Source organism: Budorcas taxicolor, chromosome 7, assembly GCF_023091745.1.
Source record: "Budorcas taxicolor isolate Tak-1 chromosome 7, Takin1.1, whole genome shotgun sequence".
NCBI classification, from domain to species: domain Eukaryota; kingdom Metazoa; phylum Chordata; class Mammalia; order Artiodactyla; family Bovidae; genus Budorcas; species Budorcas taxicolor.
In genome coordinates this window covers 20,849,275-20,872,852 of record NC_068916.1, presented here as the reverse complement: position 1 = coordinate 20,872,852, position 23,578 = coordinate 20,849,275, and the positions used below count along the sequence as shown (strand labels likewise).

Sequence of the window (23,578 nt, the reverse complement as noted above, 5' to 3'; positions counted from 1 at the left end):
AGGCTTCCCTTCCCTTGTGGGTCAACTGGCAAAGAATCTGCCTGCAATGTAGGACACCTGGGTTCGATCCCTGGGTTGGGGAGATTCCCTGAAGAGGGAAAGGCTACCCACTACAGTATTCTGGCCTGGAGAGTTCCATGGACTGTATAGTCCATGGGGTCGCAAAGAGACATGGCTGAGCAACTTTCACTTCACATTGGTCAGCAGCATTCCAGCTGCAGGAAGAATAGGACCTTCAGTCCTGAAGGAGGAATCCAGGCAGCACACCTTCTGTGTCATGGGCTAAGCCTGGAAAAGTCAGTTTGAAAAAGGGGCTGAAAAATCGTCCAGCACATTGTCTGAGATCATTCAGGACCCTATAACAAATGACCATGGACTTGGTTTCACCAACAATGTGCTTTTCACCATTCTGGAGGTTGCAAGTTTTAAGAATATATTACCAACTTATATTAATATATTAACCATGGTAGTTTTATTATTTAATAGAATACTATTGACATACATCTAGGGAATTCCCTGGTAGCACAGTTGGTAAAAAATCTCTCTGCAGTGCAGGAAACCTGGGTTCGATCCTTGGGTCAGGAAGATCCCCTGGAGAAGGAAACAGCAACTCCAATATTCTGGCCTAGAACACCCCATGGATGAAAGAGCCTGGCAGGCTACAGTCCATGCAGTCACAAGAGTCAGACACAACTTAGTGATTAAACCACCACCACCACAACATAAATCAATATATTAGTATTACTAATAAATAAACTATCATCAAAACAATAATTTTACTATATAGTGGCCTATGCATTTGCTAATGTGTTAATGAATAATAGCTAATAATAAGAAATTATTGTTTTATTGGCAAATCTAAGTCTCAGGCATAGTGCTGAATATACTGAATTTTCGCCCTTATTTTTTTTAGGCCATGCCACGAGGCATGTGGGCCCCAGTCCCCCGACCAGGAATCGGACCTGTGTCCCCTGCAGTGGGAGCGGGGAGTCCACTAGACCGCCACTTGATTTTCTCTCTTAGCGAAGAAATTTGCGCATGCGCCTGAGCTGCCCCAGGAGCGCGCGTGTGCGACTGGGATGTGAGGACGTCCTCTGAGGCAGGAGGTATCTCAATCCTGAGGAGACACCGCCCGCCCATAGAGGGCGCTGTAACTCAACTCGGCTGCCTCCAGGGGACAGAGACGGAGGATCGCGCCCGGAGCCTTCTGGGACTTATAGTTCATGGCCTCGTGGTGCGCAAGCGCACTGCCGAATCCATCGTGGGCGCGCGTCCCTGGGCGACAACGGCGGTGTGAGTTAACTGGGGTAGCCGATGGGGGGCGCAGGCAGGCCGGGTGCTGACGGGTCTCCGGGTCACGCTGCACTGGAGCGCCTCCTCCGCGGCGGGACTCGAGTAGAGTAGGCTTGCGATGTGGGTTACCTTCGCCCACACCTGGGACCGCAGCACCCGGGCATCTTTCATCCGGGTCGCGCAGACAGGATGCGGCCCCCGAGCCTGGCCCCCGCTCCTGTGCGGGTAATTAGGCTATCAGGGGTCGGGACGGGGTCTGGGAAGGGGTCCCGTGCAGGAGGGATGGCCTGGACTGTTACCCTTGGGTTTGCTCCACCTGTCACACTGCAGGCGCAAAGGAGAGTCAGAGAAGTCGGGCAGCTTGCACCTGCCCTGTGAAACAGTCCAGCACCTACCCTGTGAAAACACCCCTGCACGACAGGTCCGTGGGGCAAACTCTGCTGTGAGGTAAATGGAGCTCTCAGAGGCCTAATGTTACAGGGAGTAAACCGAACGTCCAGACTCCTGCATGTAGACTCACTGGGCGCTTGGGCAAACCCACGGGGGAGGTCTCACCTTGGGTGGTTCTGCCCTCTTGGAGGGGTGATACTGGGCAGTGTCTGAGGCCGTCTGTGGTTGTCTGGACCTGGGGGCTCCTGGCATGGAGGGGATGGAACCAGAGATGCTGCTCCATACTCCACAATGCCCAGGACGCCCCTCAGAGAACAATCCAGCCCCAGTGTAGGTGCCAAGGAGGAAAGACCCTGGGTTAGCCTTAGCATTGTGATTCCAATGAGACACTATCAAGGGTCTACTTCACTGATACCCAGACACCCCTGCTCAGGAATGAGGTCGCAGCCGAACATTCTGCCAATGCCTCCTGTTCCTGGGGTGGATTGCATTTTTCCCTGCCAGGAAGCCCTCATCGGCCCTTTCTTGTGGAGAAAGGACAGAGTTTCAGTGGTTTGAACCCTGAAAGGGAAGACCCTGAGGCAGGTGCCAGAGGCCTAGGTAAATGAGGGCCAAATGGAGTCACTGACATCAACCACAAGGGAGGGGGAATCCCTTGAACCACCCAAGGGTGGGAGTGGATTCGTTGAAAGAGCTTGAAAGGGATAGGGGGGTCCTGAACTCATTACCATCAGATGCAATTTAAAGTCCCAAGAGCAGATAGATCAAGATGTCACAGGGCTCTGGTCCCCCTGAAGCCTCCAGGGTAGGGTCCTTTCTGCCTCTTCCAGCCTCCTGTGGTGGCCATCAGTCCTTGATGTCTCTTGGCTTGTGGCCGCATCATTCCAGTCTCTGCCTCTTTTGTCCCATGGCCTTCGCCCTGTGTGTTTCTCTTTTAAACAAATATTTCTATTTTTCTGGCTGCATTAGGTCTTAACTGAAGCATTCAAGATCTTTAATTGCACATGTGGGATCTAGTTCCCTGACCTGGGATCAAACCCAGACCCCCTGCACTGGAAGTATGGAGTCTTAGACACTGGATCATCAGGGAAGTCACATGTCTATTTTTTCCCCATTAAAAATTTTTATTTATTTATTTTTGTCTGTGCTGGGTCTCCATTGCTATGCATGGGCTTTCTCTAGTTGTGGTGAGTGGTGGCTACTCTTCGTTGTGGTATGCAAGCTTCTCATTGTGGTGACTTCTCTTGTTGTGAAGCATGGGCTCTAGGGTGAGTGGGCTTCAGCAGTTGTGGCACACAGGCTCAGTTGCTGTGAGGCATGTGGGATCCTCCTGGATCAGGGATGGAACCTATGTTCCCTGCATTAGTAGGCAGACTTCCAACCACTGGACCACCAGGGAAGTTTCAGCATTTAAACTCTCAGTTGTGGCATGTGGGATCTAGTTCCCTGACCAGGGATCAAACCTGGGCCCCCTGCATTGGGAGCACAGAGTCTTAATCACCGGACCACTAGGGAAGTCTGTGTGTCTTTTTTAAAGACACCAGTCATATTGCATTAGGACACTCTCTACCCCACTATGACCTCAGTTCAGTTCAGTTCAGTCGCTCAGTCGTGTCCAACTCTTTGCAACCCCATGGACTGCAGCATGCCATGCCTCCCTGTCTATCACCAGCTCGCAGAGCTTACTCAAACTCATGTCCATTGAGTCAGTGATGCCATCCAACCATCTCATCCTCTGTTATCCCATTCTCCTTTTGCCTTCAATCATTCCCGACATCAGGGTCTTTTCAAATGAGTCAGTTCTTTGCATCAGGTGGCCAAAGGATTGGAGTTTCAGCTTCAGCATCAGTCCTTCCAATGAATATTCAGGACTGATTTCCTTTAGGATGGACTGATTGGATCTCCTTCCTGTCCAAGGGATTCTCAAGAGTCTTCTCCAGCACCACAGTTCAAAAGCATCAATTCTTTGGTGCTCAGCTTTCTTTATAGTCCAACTCTCACATCCATACATGAGTATTGGAAAAACCAAAGCTTTGACTAGATGGACCTTTGTTGGCAAAGTAATGTCTCTGCTTTTTAATATGCTGTCTAGATTGATCATAACTTTTCTTCCAAGAAGCAAGCATCTTTTAATTTCATGGCGTCAACATTCAGAAAACGAAGATCATGGCATCTGGTCCCATCACTTCATGGGAAATAGATGGGGAAACAGTAGAAACAGTGTCAGACTTTATTTTGGGGGGCTCCAAAATCACTGCAGATGGTGACTGCAGCCATGAAATTAAAAGACGCTTACTCCTTGGAAGAAAAGTTAGGACCAACCTAGATAGCATATTCAAAAGCAGAGACGTTACTTTGCTGACTAAGGTCCGTCTAGTCAAGGCTATGGTTTTTCCTGTGGTCATGTATGGATGTGAGAGTTGGACTGTGAAGAAGGCTGAGTGCCGAAGAATTGATGCTTTTGAAGTGTGGTGTTGGAGAAGACTCTTGAGAGTCCCTTGGACTGCAAGGAAATCCAACCAGTCCATTCTGAAGGAGATCAACCCTGGGATTTCTTTGGAAGGAATGATGCTAAAGCTGAAGCTCCAGTACTTTGGACACCTCATGCGAAGAGTTGACTCATTGGAAAAGACTCTGATGCTGGGAGAGATTGGGGGCAGGAGGAGAAGGGGACGACCGAGGATGAGATGGCTGGATGGCATCACTGACTCGATGGACGTGAGTCTGAGTGAACTCCGGGAGATGGTGATGGACAGGGAGGCCTGGCGTGCTGTGATTCATGGGGTCGCGAAGAGTCGGACATGACTGAGCAACTGAACTGAACTGAGTCACCATCTAAAGTGATTTTGGAGCCCCCCAAAATGAAGTCTGTCACTGTTTCCATTGTTTCCCCATCTATTTGCCATGAAGTGATGGGATCCGATGCCATGATCTTAGTTTTCTGAATGTTGAGCTTTAAGCCAACTTTTCACTCTCCTCTTTGCTTTCAACAAGAGGCTTTTTATTTCTTCTTCGCTTTCTGCCATTAGGGTGGTGTCATCTGCATATCTGAAGTTATGGATATTTCTCCCAGAAATCTTGATTCCAGCTTGTGGAATCAATCATTTCTTCATCCAGCCCAGCATTTCTCCTGATGTACTCTGCATATAAGTTAAATAAGCAGGGTGACAATATACAGCCTTGGTGTACTTCTTTCCCAATTTGGAACCAGTCTGTTGTTTTATGTCCAGTTCTAACTGTTGCTTCTTGACCTGCATACAGATTTCTCAGGAGGCAGGTCAGGTGGTCTGGTATTCCCATCTCTTGAAGAATTTTCCACAGTTTGTTGTGATCCACACAGTCAAAGGCTTTGGCATAGTCAATAAAGCAGAAATAGATGTGTTTCTGGAACTCTCTTGCTTTTTCGATGATTCAGCGGATTTTGGCAATTTGATCTCAGGTTCCTCTGCCTTTTCTAAATCCAACTTGAACATCTGGAAGTTAATGGTTCATGTACTGTTGAAGCCTGGCTTGGAGAATTTTGAGCATTACTTTACTAGAATGTGAGATGTGTGCAATTGTGCGGTAGTTTGAGCATTCTTTGGGATTGGAATGAAAACTGATCTTTTCCAGTCCTGTGACCACTGTTGAGTTTTCCAAATTTGCTGGCATATTGAGTGCAGCACTTTCACAGCATTGTCTTTTAGGATTAGAAATAGCTCAACTGGGATTCCATCACCTCCACTAGCTTTGTTCATAGTGATGCTTCCTAAGGCCCATTTGACTTTGCATTCCAGGATGTCTGGCTCTAGGAGGGTGATCACACCATCGTGGTTATCTGGGTCATGAAGATCTTTTTTGTATAGTTTTTCTGTGTATTGCTGCCACCTCTTCTTAATATCTTCTGCTTCTGTTAGGTCCATACCATGTCTGTCCTTTATTGTGCCCATCTTTGCATGAAATGTTCCCTTGGTATCTCTAATTTTCTTGAAGAGATCTATAGTCTTCCCTATTGTCTTGTTTTCCTCTATTTCTTTGCATTGATCACTGAGGAAGGCTTTCTTATCTCTCTTTACTATTCTTTGGAACTCTGCATTCAAATGGGCATATCTTTCCTTTTCTCTTTTGCTTTTTGCCTCTCTTGTTTTCACAGCTACTTGTAAGGCCTCCTCAGACAGCCATTTTGCCTTTTTGCATTTCTTTTTCTTGGGTATGGTCTTGATCCCTGCCTCCTGTACAATGTCATGAACCTCCGTCCATAGTTCTTCAGGCACTCTATCTATCAGATCTAATCCCTTGAATCTATTTGTCACTTCCACTGTATAATCTTAAGGGATTTGATTTAGGTAATACCTGAATGGTCTAGTGGTTTTCTTTACTTTCTTCAATTTAAGTCTGAATTTGGCAATAATTGCCAATATTATAATATGCCAATAATTTGGCTGACTGTGGCTGTCAGAGCCACAGTCAGCCCCCAGTCTTGTTTTTGCTGACTGTATAGAGCTTCTCCATCTTTGGCTGCAAAGAATATAATCAATCTGATTTTGGTGGATGACTCATCGTAACTAATTACCTCTGCAAAAATCCTATCTATAGATAAAGTCCCATTCACAGCTACTGGGGGTCAAGACTTAGAGGACATGATTCAGCCCACCCCAGTCTTATCATGAGCAGGTGTTTCCCCAGGTTAAGTATTGTGTGTCCCAGAGGGGCACCCATCAGCAAATGTGTCCCCAGGGTAAAGTATCCTGTGTCCCATCACCTGACACAACCATGAGGCGGGGCTCAGCATGGTATCCTGCACCCATAGCTCCCATCCCCCACATGGAGGGGGTCAGAGCCAGCTCTCAGGAAAACAATTTGCATCACATCCCCTCTGGTCCCTCGTGGATCTTGTGAAAGCTGCCACCATTTTTAGATTTTTAAACTTTTCTATTTTTAAAACTTGTATTGATTTACTTACTTATTTTTAGCTGTGGTGAGTCTTCATTGCTGTATGTGGGCTGTCTCTAGTTGTGGTGCACAGGCTTATCATTGCGGTGGCTTCTCTTGTTGTGGAGCACGGGCTGTAGAGCGTGGGCCTCAGTAGTTGTGGTAGTTGTTTTTCACAGTGGCTACACCATTTTCCATTCCTACTAGCAATGCTAGTGAGAGTCTCCCATCCTTGGCAACACCCATTAGTGTCTTTTTAAATTTATTTTTAAATTGAAGTATGTGTATGCATGTTAAGTCACTTCAGTCCTGTCTGACTTGTTGTGACCCTATGGATCATAGCTCACCAGGCTCCTCTGCCCATGGGATTCTCCAGGCAAGAATACTGAAATGGGTTACCATGCCTTCCTCCAGGGGATTTTTCCGACCCAGGTATCGAAACCATACATCTCTTGCAGGAAGGAAGGACCCTCACTTGGAGCCTTTGGAGGGGATGGGTCCTGCCACACCTGAATCTCAGACTTCTCACCTCCCTGGAAGAAAATAAATTTGTGGTATTTTAAGAGTCCCGATTGTGTAGTCATTTGTCATAGCACCCTGGGACGCTAGTACAGAGTGTTTCACAGTAGAACTTGTGTGCCTCCAAGGCCTGGTATCTTCTGGTATCTTCATCCAGAAAATGGAGCCACTGGGACTTCCCTGGTGGTCCAGTGGTTAGGATTCTGAGTTTCCACTGCAGGGGGCAGGGTTTTGATCCCTGGTCAGGGAACTAGGATCCCACATGCTGTGTGCCACGCAGCACAGCCAAGAAAACAAATAAAACCCACAGAAAATGGAGCCATTAAGACCCCTGGCTTGTCGTGGTGAAACCGATTGGTGTCATTTCAGGGGGGCTCTGTAGAACTCCGGGACCACTGAAAGATAATGTTTCAGTGCAGAGAAGAATTCAGCAAGAGCAAAGTGATAGATAATTGATTTATTAGAATAGATTGCCTGTGAGGCTTACAAGCAGGCACATGAGAAATGCTATGGGAACTTAGTGGGCTGCAGTTTTAAATTGGAGAGGGGAAGAAGACTTTCTTTGTCTTTCTTGTGTAGATGTCATGCTTCCATCATCAGCATCTACTCCTCCAGGTTGAGCAGGGGAGTTTTCTTGTCCCTGTGTGGTCAATCTAGGTCCACAAATGATTGTTTTTCCATGTGTGCAGAGAGCATGTCATAGGGATCATTAACTTACTGAGCTCACTGGGCAGAATGTGGGGCTCATGCCGCCATTGTTTTATTGTTTGGGGGCATGTCTCATGCTTCTGGTTGCACGGTTTTGTTGTCAAGAAGGCCTACTTGGTTTAGTAGCTAAACTGAAAGGTTGTTGCTGAACCACGCAAAGACACCAGAATCCTTGGCCTCTAGAGGACAATTCAATCTGGGGCCAGAAGCGAGACTTGATTGCTCAGAGCTTTTGTGTAATAAAGTTTTATTAAAGTATGAAGGAGATAGAGAAAGCTTCTGACATAGACATCAGAAGTGGGTAGAAAGAGTACCCACTTGCTAGTGTTAGCAATGGAGTTATATACTCGCCAATGAATCCAAAGAATGTCTGGAGGTTGTAAAGACCTCACCAGACTTACTCCCATAATTTACATTTTAAGATAACAGAATTAGCCAGAAGGTTTAATCCAGAGACTGTCCTCAGGCAGGATACATTATTGTTATATAATCCTTGTAAAGACCAGACCTACTCCCATAATTTACATTTTAAGATAACAGGATTAGCCAGAAGGTTTAATCCAGAGTCTATCCTCAGGCAGGATACATAATCCTAAGGAATGTGGAGGAAAAAAAGTTGTCCTTTCTTCCTCCTTGAGAATTCCAGACCCCTCTCTCCTTGGGGACCCCCTAGACCTTTTATCAGCCTGCCTAGGAAATGACTCTCTCAAAACAAACCTGCTTTCTTGAGTAATCATTAACCTACAGGGGTCTCCCATGTTTTTGTACTTCCAATCCCCTAGTGGGATTAATATTTGATCACCTACTTTGTCCCTTCATTCTGTCCACATCACTGGCTTCCATGACTCTCTTCTGTGTGTATGTGTGACCTCAAGTGGTGGAGAGGACTCTGGGGTCTGGGACAGGCCAGATCCAGTCTTCACTCTGCATTTTTCCTCTCCCAGCCCTGCCTGCCCAGGAACCTGCTTTGGCCCAGGAGGGAGGACAGGATGGCTGCTGAGTGCCTGCTCCCCTGGCCCCAGGTGAGTAGGACTTCCTCTCCCCCGAAAGACACCCAGTGTGTCCAGAGGGAACACACCTGTCAGACATGGAGTGCCCTTGCCTTTGGGGAAAGGAGGAGAATTTGTCATGAGTGTCTGGGTGTAGGCATTCATGTGAAAGTGAAAGTGAAATCACTCAGTCATGTCCGACTCTTTGCAATCCCATGGACTGTAGCCTATCAGGCTCCTCTGTCCATGGGATTTTCCAGCGAAGAGTGCTGGAGTGGATTGCCATTTCCTTCTCCAGGGGATCTTCCCAACCCAGGAATAGAACCCGGGCGGATCTGGGGAGGTCCCTTATCCCTTCAGGAGGACTGTGCTTCCTTCCTGGGCTCCAAGCATCTCTGAAGACCCCGAAGTTTTTCCCATAGAGCAGGGAGGGGTGCCCCAAAGCGCCATCCTCTTTAAAATGCACACATATGTATTTTTTAAAATTGTGGTGAAATAGGGCAGGGAAGCCGGGCATAATGCAGTCCATGGAGTGGCAAAGAGTCGGACATGACTGAGCAACTAACACCTTCACTTTACTTTCTCTGGACATTGTTTGGAGAGGGGGCATTCTTGAGCTGACCCATCGTGATATTTTAGGAGGTGGTGACCTTCAAGGATGTGGCCGTGGACTTCTCCATGGAGGAGTGGGAGCTGCTGGACCCTGGTCAGAGGAAGCTCTACAAAGATGTGATGCTAGAGACCTGTGGGAACCTGGCCTCTGTGGGTAAGACCAGCTGGTCCTTCTGTGTCTGTCAAGTCTTGTTTGTTTAGCATCTATGCACGTCAAGAACTATGCTAGGAAGTAGGGATTTACTGGCAAATGAGACATGCACGGTTCCTGCCCTTGTGGTGTCTCCTGTACAGCACATGGTCTGATTCTTTCAGTATATGGCAGCCCGTGCCACTGTAAAAATGCATCTTAGCTGAGGTGTCGATAACGTCTCTTGTTCCACTAGTGCCACCTGGAAAGCCCTTAAAAATTTTAAGGACATTTTAATAGGTATGAAGTGGTATCCATTGTGGTTTTGATTTGTGTTTTCCTAATGACTAGTGATATTGAGTATTTCTTCATGTGTTTACTGGGCCATTTGTATCTCTGAGGAAGTGTATGATCATTTTTTAAATTAGGAAAATAAAATCTTTAGCTTGGGCTTTGTGTTACCTCCCCCGTGTCCCTTTCAGAAGCCTTGAGGAACCAGAGACCCAATTCAGGCTTTGAGGATGGCACCATATGCCTAGCATCAGCCTCTCAAGTCACCACGTTTTCTCTCTGGACGACATATTCACTCTTTCAACCAGTGGTATCTTTGCACCTGGAGCAAGGAGAAGCCATGTGGATGGTGGGGAAAGGAACTCTGCGAGCTTCATGTTCAGGTGAGAAGCAGGGAGATATGGCCCACTGGGATGGGGACAGCGTCTGGGGACTCCTGGTCACAGGTCCCTCCACAAAGGCTCTGATTGTCTAAGGAGAAGCCTGAGGTGCTTGGCTGTTTCTTCCCAAGTGCCTTTAGTTTATCCCCTAGCAACCTTCTGCCATGAACGAGCTTCCACTAATCCTCTTTAGGTGCAGAGAAAAACATCCCTTTTCTTTCTGTAAGCCAGTCTACCTGTGTTTCCTGTTTCATCTCTTCCCTCTCTGCTTTCTTGATAATTTTTTCCCTCTTCCATTCTTTTTTTTTCTCCTCACTCTGATTAAAAATATATATATATTGGAGTCTAGTTTATGTATAATGTTTTGTGTTAGCTTCAGGTGTATAGCAAAGTGTTTCAGTTATACATATATATGTATCTATTCTTTTTCAGATTCATTTCCCATATAGGTTATTATAGAATATTGAGTAGTGTTCCCTGTGCTATACAGTAGGTCTTTGTTAGTCATCTATTTTATATATAGTATTGTATTTATGTAAATCCCAATCTCCCAATTTATCCCTCCTCCACCCCTTTTCCCCATAACCATAAGTTTGTTTTTTACATCTGGGACCCTATTTCTGTTTTGTAAATAATTTCATTTCTACCGTTTTGTTTTAGATTTCACGTAAGAGCAATATCATATATTTGTCCTTCTCTGACTTACTTCACTCAGTATGACAATCTTCAGGTTCATCCACATGGCTACAGATAGCATTATTTCATCCTTTTTATGGCTGAGTGATATTCCAGTGTATATATGTACAGCATCTTTATCTATTCATCTGTCAATGGACAATTTGGGTTGTTTGTATGTCTTGGCTATTGTGAATAGTGCTGCTATGAACATTGGAGTGCATGTATCTTTTCAAACTATGGTTTTCTCCAGGTATATGCCCAGGAGTGGGATTGCTGGGTCATATGGTAGCTCTATTTTCAGTTGTTTAAGGAACCTCCTTACTGTTCTCCATAGTGAAGTGAAGTGAAGTCGCTCAGTCTTGTCTGACTCCTTGCGACCCCGTGGACTTTAGCTTACAACGCTCCTCTGTCCATGGAATTTTCCAGGCAAGAGTACTGGATTGGGTTGCCATTTCCTTCTCCAGGGGATCTTCCCGATCCAGGGATCAAACCCAGGTTTCTCACATTGCAGGCAGACACTTTACCATCTGAACCACCAGGGAAGCCCTGTTCTCCATAGTAGATGCACCAATTTACATTCCCACCAACAGTGTAGGAGGGTTCCCGTTTCTTCATACCCTCTCCAGCATTTATTATCTGTAGATTTTTTGATGATGGCCATTCTGACAGATGTGAGCTGGTACCTCATCATAGTTTTGATTTGCATTTCTCTAATAATTAGTGATATTGAGCATAATTTTTTTTGGCGGGTATGGGCTGCACAACTTGCAAGATCTTAGTTCCCTGACCAGAGATTGTACCCAGGTCTTTGGCAGTGAGAGCATTAAGTTCCAACCATTGAACTGCCAGAGAACTCACAACGTTGAGCATCTTTTCATGTGCTTTTTGCCATGTCTGTCTTATTCCCTCTGCAATCTTATTCTCTCCCCTTTCTTTTCACATTTACTTTTTGTTCCACCAGCATTCTGATCCATCTTTCCTTCACCTTGCCTTCCTCCATGTTAAAAGCTGATGTTTGAACATGAATCCACAGGTCCTTTGTATATGTTGGAAATGCTTTTTTTGTTGTTGATGAAAATAATTTTGTCCTACTATTCTTAAATTAGAACTTTCTTCCCCCTGCTCCCCACCCAACCTTCAATTTATTTCAGATTGGGAGACTAAACTGAGAAGCCAACAGTCAGTTTACAAGACGGTGGTTTTGGAGGAAGAACTACTTGGGGGTATGAATATTACAAAGCTCCCCAGAGAGGACTGGGGTTATACTGAATCTGGGGGGAACTGTGAAGACTCCCAGAGGCTTTTGAGGCAAATGGGGTACCCCCAGATAGAAGCATTTTCTCAAGAGAAGGCTATTGACTGGTATAAACTTGGGGAAAACTGTAACCTGAGTTCAGACCTTGTTTTATCACGAGATTCTATAGGAAGACAATTTTATGACTATGACTTAGCTATTGCAAGTTTGGTATCTGATCCTTTCTTAAACCATCGTCAGATGGGATATTCAGACCAGAGACCTTATGAAAGTATTATATGTGGAAAAGATCTCCCCCAAAATATTCACCTTATTCCACATGAAAGAACTCAGATGAGAGAGAATTTCTGCATATGCAGAAAGTCGGAAATCATTTAATCATGGTATGGCAATTACCATACAAAACAGAATCAACACAGTGGAGAAACCCTATGAATGTCACGAGTGTGGGAAAGTATTTAACCGGAGGCATTCCCTGAGTGAGCATCAGAGAATCCACACAGGAGAGAGGCCATTTGAGTGTCAGGAATGTGGGAGAGCCTTTACACACAGCTCAACCCTCACTCGGCATTTCAGAACTCATACTGGAGAGAAGCCTTATGCATGCCATGAATGTGGGAAAGCCTTCAACAGGATTTCATCTCTTACCCAACACCAGAGGATCCACACAGGGGAAAAGCCATATCAGTGTGAAGACTGTGGGAAATCCTTCTGCCAGAGTTCTTACCTGATCCTGCACAAGAGAATGCACACAGGCGAGAAGCCCTATGAGTGTAATAAATGTGGAAAAGCCTTCAGTGACCGTTCATCTCTCAACCAACATGAACGGACTCACACTGGCAAGAACCCCTATGAGTGTAATCAGTGTGGAAGGGCCTTCAGCCAGAGGTCTTCCCTGGTTCGGCATGAGAGAACCCACACTGGAGAGAAGCCATATGTCTGTAATGAATGTGGGAAAGCCTTCAGCCAGAGCTCCTCCCTTATCACACACCAGAAAACTCACAATAGTCAGAAAACCTATAAAATAATTGATTGTGGGAAAGCTTTCTACCAGAGCAGCCACCTTGTTGGATTTTAGAGCTTGCTTGTTGCCTTGTGATGTACTGCTTAGCACTCTACCCTGTGGGTATGTTCAGACTTTGCCCCTCTGATGTACTGTTGTGAAGAAGTAGGCTTAGTCCTCATTCTTGAATTAAAACACTGAAGTCAAGATCTGAGAAGGGACCTTATAAGAGGGAGAAATTGCCATTGAACTATGCCCAACAAGTGCCACCTTCTTGGAAAAGATCAGTAAATGGATTGGGAATTTGCTGAGAATTACCATATTAATTTAGTTGTTCAAATAAGGGATATTCTGTTTCAACTTTTTGTTTCAATAATCTGTTTTAATATTTTGCTTAATCATTTGTCTTTCTTGGTCACTTAGCTAGGTCCTGACTTGTCTCACACACTACTATAGCAATGCAGAGTGTATGTTAAGATAGAAAATGCTACCATAATTGAAAAGGACACATATACCTCAATGTTCATTGCAGCACTATTTACAATAACTAAGACATGGAACTCACCTAGATGTCCATCAACAGATGAATGGATAAAAAGTTGTGCTACATATACACAATGGAATATTACTCAGCCATAAAAAGGAACACATTTGACTCAGTTCTAATAAGGTGGATCAACCTAGAGCCTATTATACAGAGTGAAGTCAGTCAGAAAAACAAATATCATATATTAATGCATATATATGCAATCTAGAAAAATGGTACTGATGAACCTATCTGCAGGACAACAATAGAGACACAGACATAGAAAATAAGACTTTGGACATATGAGTGGAAGGAGAGGGTGGGATGAATTGAAGAGTAGAATTGAAACATATACATTACCATATGTAAAATTAGATAGCCATTGGGAATTTACTATATGATGTAGGGAGCTCAAATCCAGTGCTCTATGACAACATAGAGGGGTGGGATGGGGTGAGGGGTGGGATGGGGTGAGGGGTGGTAAGATTCAAGAGGGAGGGGACATATGTACACCTATAGCTGATCCATCTTTACAATAATGTAAAGCAATTATCCTCCAATTTAAAATAAATTTAAATAAAAATAAATAAATATTCAAGAAAAAAGAAAATACTTTGGATGCAAGGTGAAAGGAAAGAATGCAAAGTAGTATGTGTAATTCTATCCAGTGAAGTAAAAATGTATACATACAAGGGAAAAGGCCAGACAGTGATGTGGAGAAATGAATTGGGTTTTATTTGTTAGGGTCGTCTGATTATGTGTGATTTCCTGCCTTTGCCATTTCATTTTGTATTGCTAGCATCATTTTGACAATAAGAAAAAACAAATGACTCTGAGGGTTACTGAGTTTCAGTGATCAGTTGAAGGGGGACTAAGGATACAATGAAGTAGGTCTTGGGACATGGAGGTGAAGTGACCTTTGCTGGCTTGGGGGGAAAGTTCCAATTTTGAGGTCTACTTGCCAGAGTGTGGATATGCATCGCCCTCATCACTAACATTTATTGGGTCCTTACTATATTCCCAGACCACTAAAACTCCTGTATGTGTTCTCTCATTTTATCTTCTCAAAAACAGCATGAGAGAGTAACTTTTCATATCTCCATATTATAAAAGAAAAAACAGAAATACGATACCCTATCCAAACTCATGCAACTAGCAAGTAGTGGGATCTGGATTTGAACTTGAGCTGGCTATACTAGGCCAGTGTCATATTTGAAAGGAGTAATGAAAGGGAGCTGTCTTTTCCTAAATTGTCCCTTAGAAAAATCACTCAAATGTCATGTGACTCTTCCCCTTTCCCTGGAACTAACAAGGGAGTCTATGAGGGAGATCTCCAGTCAGCTCTTCTCCTACCTAAGCTGTACCTGATCATGTGAATATTATTGCCTATCCCTGCAAGGAGAGATAAGAAAGCCTTCTTCAGTGATCAATAGAGAAAAACAACAGAGCGGGAAAGACTAGAGATCTCTTCAAGAAAATTAGAGATACCAAAGGAACATATCATGAAAAGATGGGCTCGATAAAGGACAGAAATGGTATGGACCTAACAGAAGCAAAAGATATTAAGAAGAGGTGGCAAGAATACACAGAAGAACTGTACAAAAAAGATCTTCACGACCCAGATAATCATGATGGTGTGATCAGTTACCTAGAGCCAGACATCCTGGAATGTGAAGTCAAGTGGGCCTTAGAAAGCATCACTATGAGCAAAGCTAGTGAGGTGATGGAATTCCAGTTGCGCTGTTTCAAATCCTCAAAGATGATGCTGTGAAAATGCTGCACTCAGTATGCCAGCAAATTTGGAAAACTCAGTACTGGCCACAGGACTAGAAAAGGTTAGTTTTCATTCCAATCCCAAAGAGAGGCAATGCCAAAGAATGCTCAAACTACTGCACAATTGCACTCACCTCACATGCTAGTAAAGTAATGCTCAAAATTCTCCAAGCCAGGCTTCAGCAATACGTGAACCGTGAACTTCCAGATGTTCAAGCTGGATTTAGAAAAGGCAGAGGAACCAGAGATCAAATTGCCAACATCTGCCTGATCATCAAAAAAGCAAGAGAGTTCCAGAAAAACATCTACTTCTGCTTTATTGACTATGCCAAAGCCTTTGACTGTGTGGATCACAATAAACTGTGGAAAATTCTGAGAGAGATGGGAATACCAGACCACCTAACCTGCCTCTTGAGAAATCTGTATGCAGGTCAGGAAGCAACAGTTAGAACTGGACATGGAACAACAGACTGGTTCCAAATAGGAAAAGGAATACATCAAGGCTGTATATTGTCACCCTGCTTATTTAACTTATATGCAGAGTACATCATGAGAAATGCTGAGCTGGAAGAAGCGCAAGCTGGAATCAGGATTGCTGGGAGAAATATCAATAACCTCAGACATGCAGATGACACCACCCTTGTGGTAGAAAGTGAAGAGGAGCTAAAGAGCCTCTTGATGAATGTGAAAGGGGAGAGTGAAAAAGCTGGCTTAAAGCTCAACATTCAGAAAACGAAGATCATGGCATCTGGTCCCATCACTTCATGGGAAGTAGATGGGGAAACAGTGGAAGCAGTATCAGACTTTATTTTGGGTTGGGGGGGGGGGCTCCAAATCACTGCAGATGGTGATTGCGGCCATGAAATTAAAAGATGCTTACTCCTTGGAAGGTAAGTTATGACCAACCTCAGTTCAGTTCAGTTCAGTCACTCAGTCGTGTCCAACTCTTCGCGACCCCATGAATCATCAGCACGCCTGGCCTCCCTGTCCATCACCAACTCCCGGAGTTCACTCAGACTCACGCCCATCGAGTCAGTGATGCCATCCAGCCATCTCATCCTCTGTCGTCCCCTTCTCCTCCTGCCCCCAGTCCCCCCCAGCATCAGAGTCTTTTCCAATGAGTCAACACTTTGCATGAGATGGCCAGAGTACTGGAGTTTCAGCTTTAGCATCATTCCTTCCAAAGAAATCCCAGGGCTGATCTCCTTCAGAATGGACTGGTTGGATTTCCTTGCAGTCCAAGGGACTCTCAAGAGTCTTCTCCAACACCACACTTCAAAAGCATCAATTCTTCGGCGCTCAGCCTTCTTCACAGTCCAACTCTCACATCCATACATGACCACAGGAAAAACCATAGCCTTGACTAGATGGACCTTAGTCAGCAAAGTAATATCTCTGCTTTTGAATATGCTATCTAGGTTGGTCCTAACTTTTCTTCCAAGGAGTAAGCGTCTTTTAATTTCATGGCTGCAGTCACCATCTGCAGTGATTTTGGAGCCCCCCAAAATAAAGTCTGACACTGTTTGCACTGTTTCCCCATCTACTTCCCATGAAGTGATGGGACCAGATGCCATGATCTTCGTTTTCTGAATGTTGAGCTTTAAGCCAACTTTTTCATTCTCCTCTTTCACTTTCATCAAGAGGCTTTTTAGTTCCTCCTCACTTTCTACCATAAGGGTGGTGTCATCTGCATGTCTGAGGTTATTGATATTTCTCCCAGCAATCTTGATTCCAGCTTGCGCTTCTTCCAGCTCAGCATTTCTCATGATGTACTCTGCATATAAGTTAAATAGGCAGGGTGACAATATACAGCCTTGATGTATTCCTTTTCCTATTTGGAACCAGTCTGTTGTTCCATGTCCAGTTCTAACTGTTGCTTCCTGACCTGCATACAGATTTCTCAAGAGGCAGGTTAGGTGGTCTGGTATTCCCATCTCTCTCAGAATTTTCCACAGTTTATTGTGATCCACACAGTCAAAGGCTTTGGCATAGTCAATAAAGCAGAAGTAGATGTTTTTCTGGAACTCTCTTGCTTTTTTGATGATCAGGCAGATGTTGGCAATTTGATCTCTGGTTCCTCTGCCTTTTCTAAATCCAGCTTGAACATCTGGAAGTTCACGGTTCACGTATTGCTGAAGCCTGGCTTGGAGAATTTTGAGCATTACTTTACTAGCATGTGAGGTGAGTGCAATTGTGCAGTAGTTTGAGCATTCTTTGGCATTGCCTCTCTTTGGGATTGGAATGAAAACTGACCTTTTCCAGTCCTGTGGCCAGTACTGAGTTTTCCAAATTTGCTGGCATATTGAGTGCAGCATTTTCACAGCATCATCTTTGAGGATTTGAAATAGCTCAACTGGAATTTCATCACCTCCACTAGCTTTGCTCATAGTGATGCTTTCTAAGGCCCACTTGACTTCACATTCCAGGATGTCTGGCTCTAGATGAGTGATCACACCATCGTGATTATCTGGGTCGTGAAGATCTTTTTTTGTACAGTTCTTCTGTGTATTCTTGCCACCTCTTCTTAATATCTTCTCCTGTTAGGTCCATACCATTTCTGTCCTTTATCGAGCCCATCTTTTCATGATATGTTCCCTTGGTATCTCTAATTTTCTTGAAGAGATCTCTAGTCTTTCCCATTCTGTTCTTTCCCTTTATTTCTTTGCATTGATCACTGAGGAAGGCTTTCTTATCTCTTCTTGCTATTCTTTGGAACTCTGCATTCAGATGCTTATATCTTTCCTTTTCTCCTTTGCTTTTCACCTCTCTTCTTTTCACAGCTATTTATAAGGCCTCCCGAGTCAGCCATTTTGCTTTTTTGCATTTCTTTTCCATGAGGATGGTCTTGATCCCTGTCTCCTGTACAATGTCACGAACCTCCATCCATAGTTCATCAGGCACTCTATCTATCAGATCTAGGCCATTAAATCTATTTCTCACTTCCACTGTATAATCATAAGGGATTTGATTTAGGTCATAACTGAATGGTCTAGCGGTTTCCCTACTTTCTTCAATTTAAGTCTGAATTTGGTAATAAGGAGTTCATGATCTGAGCCACAGTCAGCTCCTGGTCTTGTTTTTGTTGACTGTATAGAGCTTCTCCATCTTTGGCTGCAAAGAATATAATCAATCTGATTTCGGTGTTGACCATCTGGTGATGTCCATGTGTAGAGTCTTCTCTTGTGTTGTTGGAAGAGGGTGTTTGCTATGACCAGTGCATTTTCTTGGCAAAACTCTGTTAGTCTTTGCCCTGCTTCATTCTGCATTCCAAGGCCTAATTTGCCTGTTACTCCAGGTGTTTCTTGACTTCCTACTTTTACATTCCAGTCCTCTATAATGAAAAGGACATCTTTTTTGGGTGTTAGTTCTAAAAGGTCTTGTAGGTCTTCATAGAACCATTCAACTTCAACTTCTTCAGCATTACTGGTTGGGGCATAGACTTGGATTACCATGATATTGAATGGTTTGCCTTGGAGACGAACAGAGTTCATTCTGTCGTTTTTGAGACTGCATCCAAGTACTGCATTTTGGACTCTTGTTGACCATGATGGCTACTCCATTTCTTCTGAGGGATTCCTGCCCACAGTAGTAGATATAATGGTCATCTGAGTTAAATTCACCCATTCCAGTCCATTTTAGTTCGCTGATTCCTAGAATATTGACGTTCATTCTTGCCATCTCTTGTTTGACCACTTCCAATTTGCCTTGATTCATGGACCTGACATTCCAGGCTCCTATGCAATATTGCTCTTTACAGTATCAGACCTTGCTTCTATTACCAGTCACATCCACAGCTAGGTATTGTTTTTGCTTTGGCTCCATCCCTTCATTCTTTCTGGAGTTATTTCTCCCCTGATCTCTAGTAGCATATTGGGCACCTAGTGACCTGGGGAGTTCCTCTTTCAGTATCCTATCATTTTGCCTTTTCATACTGTTCACAGGGTTCTCAAGGCACGAATACTGAAGTGGTTTGCCATTCCCTTCTCCAGGGGACCACATTCTGTCAGACCTCTCCACCATGACCCGCCTGTCTTGGGTGGCCCCACAGGGCATGGCTTAGTTTCATTAAGTTAGACAAGGCTGTGGTCCTAGTGTAATTAGATTGACTAGATTTCTGTGAGTATGGTTTCAGTGTGTCTGCCCTCTGATACCCTCTTGCAACACCTACCATCTTACTTGGGTATCTCTTACCTTGGGTGAGGGGTATCTCTTCACGACTGCCAGCAAAGCGCAGTCGCTGCTCCTTACCTTGGATGAGGGGTATCTCCTCACTGCCGCCCTTCAAGACCTTCAATGTGGGATGGCTCCTCTAGGCCCTCCTGCGCCCGCGCAGCCACCGCTCCTTGGACATGACCAACCTAGATAACATTAAAAAGCAGAGACATTACTTTGCCAACAAAGGTCCGTCTAGTCAAGGCTATGGTTTTTCCTGTGGTCATGTATGGATGTGAGAGTAGGACTGTGAAGAAAGCTGAGTACCAAAGGATTGATGCTTTTGAAGTGTGGTGTTGGAAAAGACTCTTGAGAGTCCCTTGGACTGCAAGGAGATCCAACCAGTCCATTCTAAAGGAGATCAGTCCTGAGTGTTCATTGGAAGAACTGATGCTGAACCTGAAACTCCAATACTTTGGCCACCTGATGCAAAGAGTTGACTCATTGGAAAAGACTCTGATGCTGGGGGGGACTGGGGGCCGGAGGAGAAGGGGATGACAGAGGATAAGGTGGCTGGATGGCATCACCGACTCAATGAACATGAGTTTGAGTGAACTCTGGGAGTTGGTGATGGACAGGGAGGCCTGGCGTGCTGTGATTCATGGGGTCGCAAAGAGTCGGACACGACTGAGCAACTGAACTGAACTAAAAGTAAAGATCCCCTATCTGGGGTCTATGTAGACCTGACTTGGTTGATGGATACGTTTAAGGGCTCTGTGAACGAAAGTGAAAGTAAAAGTCGCTCAGTTGTGTCTGACTCTTTGCAATCCCATGGACTATACAGCCCATGGAAATCTCCTGGCCAGAATCCAGGAATAGGTAGCTGTTCCCTTTTCCAGGGGATCTTCCCAACCCAGAGATTGAACCCAGGTCTCCTGCATTGCAGGTGGATTTTTTACCAGCTGAGCCATCAGGGAAACCCCTGTGAACACCTTGAGCTATTTATTATGCTGTACTCTGAGAATGTGTCTACTCCTTTTTATTGGAGTATAATTGCTTTATAATGTTGTATTAGTTTCTACTGTACAATGAAGTGAATTAGCTGTTCAGTTCAGTTCATTTCAGTCACTCAGTCGTATCCAACCCTTTGCAACCCCATGGATGGCAGCACGCCAGGCCTCCCTGTCCATTACCAACTCCCGGAGTTTACCCAAACTCATGTCCATTGAGTTAGTGATGCCATCCAACCATCTTATCCTCTGTCATCCCCTTCTCCTTCTGCCCTCTTATCTTTCTCAGCATCAGGGTCATTTCAAATGAGTCAAGTCTTCGCATCAGGTGGCCAAAGTATTGGAGTTTCAGCTTCAACATCAGTCCTTCCAATGAACACTCAGGACTGATCTCCTTTAGGGTGGACTGGTTGGATCTCCTTGCAGTCCAAGGGACTCTCAAGAGTCTTCTCCAACACCACAGTTCAAAAGCATCAATTCCTCGGCACTCAACTTGCTTTATAGTCCAACTCTCACATCCATACATGACTACCAGAAAAACCATAGCCTCGATTAGACACACCTTGTTGGGAAAGTAATGTCTCTGCTTTTTAATATGCTGTCTAGGTTGGTCATAACTTTCCTTCCAAGGAGTAAGCGTCTTTTAATTTCATAGCTGCAGTCACCATCTGCAGTGACTTTCTAGCCCTCAAAAATAAAAAGTCAGCCACTGTTTCCCCATCTATTTTCCATGAATCGATGGGACCAGATGCCATGATCTTAGTTTTCTGAATGTTGAGCTTTAAACCAACTTTTTCACTCTCCTCTTTCACTTTTATCAAGAGGCTCTTTAGTTCTTCACTTTCTGCCATAAGGGTGGTGTCATCTGCATATCTGAGGTTATTGATATTTCTCCCAGCAATCTTGATTCCAGCTTGTGCTTCTTCCAGCTCAGCATTTCTCATGATGTACTCTGCATATAAGTTAAATAAGCAGGGTGACAATATACAACCTTGACATACTCATTTTCCTATTTGGAATCAACCTGTTGTTCCATGTCCAGTTCTAACTGTTGCTTCCTGACCTGCATACAGATTTCTCTGGAGGCAGGTCAGGTGGTCTGGTATTCCCATCTCTCTCAGAATTTTCCACAGTTTGTTGTGACCCACACAGTCAATGGCTTTGGCATAGTTAATAAAGCAGAAGTAGATGTTTTTCTGGAACTCTCTTGCTTTTTCGATGATCCAGCAGATGTTGGCAATTTGATCTCTGGTTCCTTTGCCTTTTCTAAATCCATCTTGAATATCTGGAAGTTCATGGTTCACGTATTGCTGAAGCCTGGCTTGGAGAATTTTGAGCATTACTTTACTAGCGAGTGAGATGAGTGGAATTGTGTGATAGTTTGAGCATTCTTTGGCATTGCCTCTCTTTGGGATTGGAATGAAAACTGACATTTTCTAGTCCTGTGGCCAGTACTGAGTTTTCCAAATTTGCTGGCATATTGAGTGCAGCATTTTCACAGCATCATCTTTGAGGATTTGAAATAGCTCAATTGAAATTCCATCACCTCCACTAGCTTTGTTCTTAGTAATGCTTCCTAAGACCTACTTGACTTCACATTCCAGGGTGTCTGGCTCTAGATGAGTGATCATACCATCATGCTTATCTGGGTTGTGAAGATCTTTTTTATTTTTTTGTACAGTTCTTCTGTGTATTCTTGCCACCTCTTCTTAATATCTTTTGCTTCTATTAGGTCCATACAATTTCTATCCTTTATTGTGCCCATCTTTGCATGAAGTATTCCCTTCGTATCTCTAAATTTCTTGAAGAGATCTCTATTCTTTCCCATTCTATTGTTTCCCTCTATTTCTTTGCACTGATCACTGAGGAAGGCTTTCTTATCTCTCCTTGCTATTTGGAACTCTACATTCAGATGGGTATATCTTTCCTTTTCTCCTTTGCTTTTCACTTTTCTTCTTTTCACAGCTATTTGTAAGGCCTCCTCTAACTGCCGTTTTGCTCTTTTGCATTTCTTTTTCTTGAGTATGGTCTTGATCCCTGTCTCCTGTACAATGTCACGAACCTCTGTCCATAGTTCATCAGGCACTCTGTCTATCAGATCCAGTCCCTTACATCTATTTCTCACTTCCACTGTATAATCATATAGGATTTGATTTAGGTCATACATGAATGGTCTAGCGGTTTTCCCTATTTTCTTCAATTTAAGTCTGAATTTGGCAATAAGGAGTTCATGATCTGACCACAGTCAGCTCCCGGCCTTTGCTGACTGTGTAGAGCTTCTCCATCTTTGGCTGCAAAGAATATAATCAATCTGATTGCAGTGTTGGTCTTCTGGTGATGTCCCTGTATAGAGTCTGCTCTTGTGTTGTGGAAGAGGGTGTTTACTATGACCAGTGCATTCTCTTGGCAAAACTCTATTAGCCTTTGCCCTGCTTCATTCTGTACTCCAAGGCCAAATTTGCCTGTTACTCTAGGTGTTTCTTGACTTCCTACTTTTGCATTCCAGTCCCCTATAATGAAAAGGACATCTTTTTTGGGTGTTAGTTCTAAAAGGTCTTGTAGGTCTTCATAGAACCATTCAACTTCACTTCTTCAGCATTACTGGTCAGGACATAGACTTGGATTACTGTGATATTGAATGGTTTGCCTTGGAAATGAACAGAGATCATTCTGCATTTTTGAGATTGCATCCAAGTACTGCATTTCAACTCTTTTGTTGACTATGATGGCTACTTCATTTCTTCTAAGGGATTCTTGCCCACAGTAGTAGATATAATGGTCAGCTGAGTTCAATTCACCCATTCCAGTCCATTTTAATTCGCTGATTCCTAAAATGTTAATGTTCACTCTTGCTATCTCTTGTTTGACCACTTCCAATTTGCCTTGATTCATGGATTCCAGGTTCCTATGCCATATTGCTCTTTACAGCATTGAACCTTCCTTCTATCACCAGTCACA

At 44.2% G+C, this 23,578-nt stretch overlaps 1 protein-coding gene across 1 annotated transcript in view; it reads left to right on the top strand.

The window, feature by feature from the left end:
* The first annotated feature begins 8,810 nt into the window (after positions 1-8,810).
* LOC128050959 (zinc finger protein 555-like) overlaps positions 8,811-23,578 on the top strand; it is a 32,047-nt gene continuing 17,279 nt past the window's right edge. The window contains exons 1-3 of the mRNA XM_052643478.1: positions 8,811-8,843; positions 9,450-9,572; positions 10,152-10,226. Coding sequence (XP_052499438.1) covers positions 8,811-8,843; positions 9,450-9,572; positions 10,152-10,226 — 231 coding nt within the window. The remainder of the gene's footprint in view (positions 8,844-9,449; positions 9,573-10,151; positions 10,227-23,578) is intronic.